Source organism: Amyelois transitella, chromosome 20 (genome assembly GCF_032362555.1).
Source record: "Amyelois transitella isolate CPQ chromosome 20, ilAmyTran1.1, whole genome shotgun sequence".
NCBI lineage: Eukaryota > Metazoa > Arthropoda > Insecta > Lepidoptera > Pyralidae > Amyelois > Amyelois transitella.
The window spans coordinates 1,409,862-1,416,714 of NC_083523.1; the positions used below are offsets into that span (position 1 = coordinate 1,409,862).

Here is a 6,853-nt window from a genome sequence, read left to right on the forward strand (position 1 = left end):
TGACTTGATTTGACATTTGGATTGAACATGACTGTTATAATGAGTGACAAATTACAGTTAACAAGTATTGCTATTATATTTTGTTGTTACTATATTTTCTACTAAGAATTATATAATCATAAAATTAAAAAATGATAAATTTAATTAAAATATCTCATTCCTGTAATGAGATATTTTAATGAATTTTATTTTTACTGCCTACCCGGGAAAAGGTTTTTCTAAAGGTTTTAAAAATTTACTTGGAATGAGAAATAAAACTACTCATTTAGTACAATATTTTTTTGAATGGCAAGAACATATAATTTTTTTCTAAAAGGTCCTAGCAAAGAAAACCAAATAACAACAAATCAAAAAAAGCGCGCAATTTCACATGACTTTAAAAAAAAGGTCAAAGTGCAGGTAAAAACCTATCTGCCTAGACTGTGGTTGACAATTTGTTTTCTTTTAAAGTGCAATCTTACAGGATATTATTGGTGTACTCAATAATTTATTTGTAACAAAGGTAACTACATAATACTCCTTACGATAACTACTTGCTTGGGTTCAGGATGTTGTTTGAACTTCAAAAAGGCTTTTCAAAGTGAATCCTTCTTTCAAAGGCTCAATAGCTAGGCCCAAATATGGGCTGTAGACCGGCTGTATTTCAGTTTCAGCTTTATTTTGTGCTAATTGCGATGCTAGGTATAGATTCGGTCCCATTTCTCCGCGAGGCTCTCCGATTTCCTCCAACTCTTCGATATCATCTGTTACTGGTTTTGTCATCTGTAAAGTGAAGAATGATAAATCGAATATGTAATTATTGTAATAATTGTTTGATAGAAGGAAAGGCGTAGAAAATTCTGTTCCTTTACTGGACTAGCCAGACCAGCTGATTTGGTGAATTTTACAACGAAGCTAGATTTAACTATGCAAGGTAAATACCTCATTGCCCCAGTTCATTTCGACACCAAAGACTGGTCTCTCATTGTATGCCTGGTGTAAAGCCTGTAGCTCGGCTAAAAGTGGTCGTAGCCTCTCGGGGGGGTCTGCTCTGAAGCCCAGCACGTAGCCTCCAGAACTCTGGCGGACTACGAAGACGAGGGCTTCGCCAAACTTCGAGTCGCGGATGGATATCTAGAAAAGAATTTCACGAGAACATAATTTGGTTCAGATCGTAGGCATCAAGAGGGTTGTAATTGTATAGATAATGACAACATCATCCAGATTGGCCTGCGTGCCAGTTCCCGTTCCTATCACTTTAGAGAGACGATTCCCTGACCATAGTACTACGGAATATGCCTGAATATTATAAGTACAATGCGATTCCCGTCTTCAGATACATTTGCAGGGCAACCTTAAATTTACAATCCGGCTTACAAATTCAGTTGCCTGAATCTCGATGATTTTCTTCACTGTAAGAGCATCGGTTCCCAATCAAACCATTGCTCTGTTTATAAATGTGAAGAAAATGCTGCAGTGCAGTTCTTCTGCACTGGCGCCTTGGAAGCGGCAGTAAACTTAGTTTTAAGTATTTATTTGACGTCAACCAATGTTGTGAAACCAAACGTTTTGACAATTATTAAGCGATATGAAGTATCCTATAATAATACATAAAAATATAGAATTTGAATTTTGAAAAAAAAAAAAACATTATACAGGTAAGTATTAAACGCACACGTAACGTATGTTCATTTTATCTCGGATGTTTCGAATCATGTAACAATTATTTTATTTGATTAAAATTATATATGCAGCGCGAAATTTTCAAACCATTGTAAATAACTCTGGAAAGAGTCATTAGCATCCTGAATCAAATAACTCTTTGTTATGTAGATAGAAGTCACTACCACACTCGATAGTGATATAAGACATCACCATCATTCTACTGGCGTTAGTTACTTCTTCAGAAGGACGCTTGGGTCTACTACATGTAACCAAACTCCAAGAGTGGGTAATTACTTACCCACTCACAAGGTCAGATGGGAGTTGCTTCAGAAAGAACACGAAGCGAGTCTATCTAAGCTCCACAACATCGGTTAGCACTCAAACTAACGTGCACAACTCTGTAGAGAGTCATGGGTATTTGGTTACCTGAATCAAGTTACCCTGTGCGTTATTAGATGATGTTGTGATACAATGTATAATGATGACACCGAAAATGATAGATAATATTTACACTCTCGATGGTGATATAAGGCATGGACACATTGAAGGCGTCGTTAACTTCCGCATGCCACACCACGCGCACGTTGCTCATCAACATACACCCCAGGTTGCCGGAGTCTGTCGACAAGTTCCAGATACTGTGTTCTTTGAGGCATATCTGTAATAATAGTTATTATAATTTATACATAATATATATATGTTATAATTTTTAATCTAAAGAGGCTCTCGATAGATGGTTTGATCAAGGGTCATATGCAGAATGCAGTACTTCTAGACACGGCACGCATCATCAGAAGGTTGCTTTCTTAGCAGGCCTAAAAACGGGTAACTTGAGTCCGATTCCGCTGCTGGTAGATATCTTAATTATTTTTTTATAATGTTTCTATATAATGTTATTATATAAGTATTAAATCATTAACCCAAAATCAAATTCTATCATTTACCCAAACAGCTGAACGTGGCCTGTCAGTCTTTTCCAGAGTGTTGGCTCTGTCTACCCGGCAAGGGATATAGACGTGATTATATGTGTGTATGTGTATAAATAATACAAAATTGTTATTTAAGAAATAAGTGATTAATATAAAAAAAATATCTGCATTATGCATCCAAAAGCTGACTGGAATTGATTGCATTTGCATTGCAGCGATAAATCCGCCTTTGTACCATCTCTATCTAATTTGTGCTGTTTTAATCTTATGGTGCAATAAAGAGTTTATCTTTTCCTTCTATTTTGTTAACTTCAGAGTTACAAGCATTTTTCTGGCTTAGAAGAAGGTTCCAGCAATTAGCATTTTGTTATTGCTATTACACAATAAACATTTTTTTTAAATAATTCATTTGACTTGCATCTCCATGCTTGGCTAGTCAGTTGCGAACTAAAACATTTTAACTATGTCAATTTATATTCCTGCGAATATTATGAAAATCAATCAAGAATGCGATTTTTTAGATAATCGACTAGAAGTTTTTTACTCTATCCCAATGTAAACTCCATCATTCGATTTCATCTCACATGAAAAAGACCTGTTGTTACAATTTAAAACCACTTCACAACTGTTGTTTATCAGTTCCCCGCAAAAAAGCACCCCGTGTGTTCACGGCTTTAGAATCAATGAGTAGTGCAACACTGCTACCTAATGTTTTTTTTTATTTTTTAAATAACTCGGCATATAAAAGAAGATATCAACCGACCGCGTTTTACAATGTCATCGTACTTTTCGTATCAAAACTACCAAACTTTCAATTGCTGCCTTCACTCTTTTCCTACCACAATGTAACTTCACCTACCTTTTCTAAAGGCAGCACTTTCAGTTGTTTGTTTTGTATTACGGCTGCTCTCAACTTCAGGTCGCGGTATAGTCTGGAAGCGCCGTATGCCCTGAAATATAAAACACGGTGCATAAGTTACACTAGTTTTAGGGTTGCCATATGTCAAATACGCAAAAATTACTAACAAATAAATTACCAAGTAAGATCCTCTTAGCGTTGCCCCTGAAAAATAGCCCGGGTTCTGTCTTATCACGATCTGGGATCATTACCAAAATCATTCGTAACCATGAGCAATGGGAAATCTTTCTAAGCTAATTAAACGTGATTATCGCTTATTGCTGCCTTTGATAAAGGAAGAGCATCAATTCCAGTTATCCATTTATCAATTATTTTCAAAACTTCTCTGTCTACCTTGTAAGGGATAAGGCATGATATAGGTATGTAAGAAAATGTGTTTCATATTTACTAAAGCCAGGATTTGCGTGTCATTTTAACGAAAGGAAAAATGGAAGACTATTTTGGTATAACGTTAGGAGAAATTGTAATCTGGCAACCCTGACTGTTGGACATAGCAAGCAAGAAAATATTTTTTAAACATGAAATTTTTATGAATAAAAATGTGCATTGTCTGCAAGACGCTTTATTCTGAATCTAAAAAGAAGTGAAACACCGCAAATAAAGACAAGTCAAAGGAAAGTTATATTCTATTCTGTTTCATGGAAAATGCGAGCGTAAATTAGTACTGAGTCTGTGTACGTACCTACATTTGCTGTTTAACTATGATGAGAAAAGTAGGATATAATTTGCATTTTAATTACCTTTGACGAACATTTTGTGCTGTTTGGTTTCCGGTACCAATAGAAAAAAGAATAGGAACACTCCATCTCTTTCCAATGGATGTCGTAAAAGGCGACTAAGGGATTGGCTTATAAACTTGGGATTCCTTTTTCCAATGGATGTCGTAAGCGACGAACGATCCCCTCGTTAGGCTTATAAACTTGGGATGCTTTTAACAACTGAACGTGGCCAATCAATACTTTTAAGACTTGGCTCTGTCTACTCCGCAAGGGATATAGACGTGAATGTACGTATATCTACATGACGCACATTTTATTCTTAAATAGAAGCTCATTTTAAAACGAATGGTATGTACAGTTAACTGCAGAGAAATTGACTTTACTATGGTTTTGTTTTTGTCATTGGGGGTCGAGTTTCGCTTGGATTGCTTCGAACCGATTTTGATAAAATTTGTTACACAAGTAGAACAACGTTTAGGATAATCTTCGCCTGACCAGCACATCTGATACCACTTTATTTCTTACCTATGGACGCCGACAACAGAAGTATAATGCCGAATGCAGTTGGGAGATAGATTTGTAAAGACGAACTCATATCGACTGTCTTTGAAGGCGGCTAGCAGGTAAAGTGCCTGGGTGGTGCCTCGAAGACCAGAGTTCACGATTTTGGTGTTAGTGGATAGGACGCAATTCAGGCCGATAGCTGAAAAAAATGACGCAATATTTTTTAATTAATTTACTTTTCGATTTTTCATTTGATAATTATCTGATTAAATAAACATTTTTGCTGGATGACGTTTATTTACAAATAAGCAGAATATTTATATTTTTTATCTATGTACTTACATACATACATAAAATCACGCCTCTTTCCTATGTACTTACATGAATTGGTAAAAAAAAATAAACGTTAAAAATATACATACATATGGTCACGTCTATACCCCTTGCGGGGTAGACAGAGCCAACAGTCTTGAAAAGACTGATTGGCCACGTTCAGCTATTAGGCTCAATGATAGAATTGAGATTCAAATAGTGACAGGTTGCTAGCCCATCGCCTAAAAAAGGATCCCAAGTTTGTAAGCCTATCCCTTAGTCGCCTTTTACGACATCCATGGGAAATAGATGGAGTGGTCCTATTCTTTTTTTGTATTGGTGCCGGGAACCACACGTCACAACAACTTACACAAATTGATCCTGGGCGAAGCCAGTGAATGCCAAATAATCCTGAGATTAGTGATCACCATTCGCCCCTTGGTACCGCTGTTTCCCCTCGTGTCTTCAATGGGCTCAATCCTGTCGAAAATCTTCTCACCTGGACGTAGTCTTAAATATCTGGAATGAAATTATAATTGATAGTGCCGTGTGGTTGCCGGTGGATTAGAATAGGACCACTCCATGTCGTTTCCAAGGATGTCGTTAAATGCGATTAAGGGATAGGCCTATGAACTCGGGATTCAAATTATAATAAATAGTGCCGCGTGGTTGCCGGTGGATAAGAGTAGGACCACTCCATCTCGGTCCCAAGGATGTCGTAAAAGGCGATTAAGAGATAGGCTTATAAACTTGCGATTCTTCTTTTTAAGGCGATGGGCTAGCAACCTGTCTCTGTTTGAATCTCAATTCTATCGCTAAGCCAAACACCTGTTGTACATTTTACGTGCATAAAGTTTAAATAAATAAATAAACAAAATAAGAAATCTTATTATTTATTTATGTACACAAAATTATATACATTGGTGCATTTAATACAGTAATTCTAGTACAAAGGTGATATTTATTTCAATAGAAATCTCTTCCCGTGAGGGGAGAGATGAATCTTACGAAAATGGCAGGTCAAAAAGCACTTCCCTATCCTCCCACACAGCACCCGTTTTTGTTTTCGATTTATTTTTAGACATTTTAGAAAGATTGTGAGTTAACACTAACAAAAACACTATCAGTGAATGTTTGATGCAAACGTTGTCATGGTAACGAGACTTGTGCGTCAATTTTCATACAGTGCAAGTTTCCTCACGATGTTTTCCCTCACCGTTAGAGCATCGGTTAGTATTTAAACTAAAGTACATACATACATAAAATAAAATCACGTGTTTTCCTGGAGGGGTAGATAGAGACTACATCTTTCCACTTGCCACGATCTCTGCATACTTCCTTCGTTTCATCCACATTCATACTCTCTTCATGCAAGCTCAGCGGTTAAAATAGGTACCTACATAACTTACGAAAATGGTCATTGGACAATGGCCGAGGTCTGAACCTGTGCCTATATGCGCATCACGTATTTAAACCGGGCACTTTACCGATTCGACCAGCGACGCTCTTTAAAACGATTAAATATCTATTTTAAAAGTTTTTATAATGATAAACTGAACCAGCCTTCTTATGATAAACTTAGAGTTAATATTTTAAATGCTATAGTACTTTTGTTTGTTGATTCTTCACGCGTTATCTACTTATTGAACCATTCCTCTTCAAATTTTGCGATTATATAATTAAGAGTACATACTTAATAAAATTATAAGGTATTAAACTTTAAGAAATCTGTTAGTGAGATTTAAATTAGTTTAAGACTTCACGGAAATACTTGGGTAAGTTTCAATTCCACCTCACACAAAATCACACGGCTCAAACTTAATTTT

The 6,853-nt window shown here is 36.2% G+C and overlaps 1 protein-coding gene across 1 annotated transcript; it reads right to left on the minus strand.

The window, feature by feature from the left end:
* Window positions 1-543: 543 nt before the first annotated feature.
* Window positions 544-6,142, minus strand: LOC106138442 (Bardet-Biedl syndrome 5 protein homolog). Its single transcript, XM_060950086.1, has 7 exons — window positions 6,036-6,142; window positions 5,398-5,546; window positions 4,737-4,914; window positions 3,433-3,523; window positions 2,156-2,302; window positions 922-1,113; window positions 544-762 (listed from the first exon to the last, which is right to left on the minus strand). The coding sequence occupies exons 1-7, from the start codon at window positions 6,110-6,112 to the stop codon at window positions 544-546; spliced, it is 1,053 nt and encodes a 350-aa protein (XP_060806069.1). The 5' UTR covers window positions 6,113-6,142.
* Between the last annotated feature and the right edge of the window lie 711 nt (window positions 6,143-6,853).

What these genes read in the sequence shown, in the direction of transcription:
- LOC106138442 (XM_060950086.1), bottom strand. Translation starts at nt 6,112, where the DNA reads ATGTCTAAAAATAAATCGAAAACAAAAACGGGTGCTGTGTGGGAGGAT. An exon ending in CTTTTTGACCTGCCATTTTC is followed by an intron (nt 5,547 to 6,035) that starts GTAAGATTCATC and finishes ATTTCATTCCAG; the next exon opens with ATATTTAAGACTACGTCCAG. An exon ending in TCTGTTGTCGGCGTCCATAG is followed by an intron (nt 3,524 to 4,736) that starts GTAAGAAATAAA and finishes TTTATATTTCAG; the next exon opens with GGCATACGGCGCTTCCAGAC.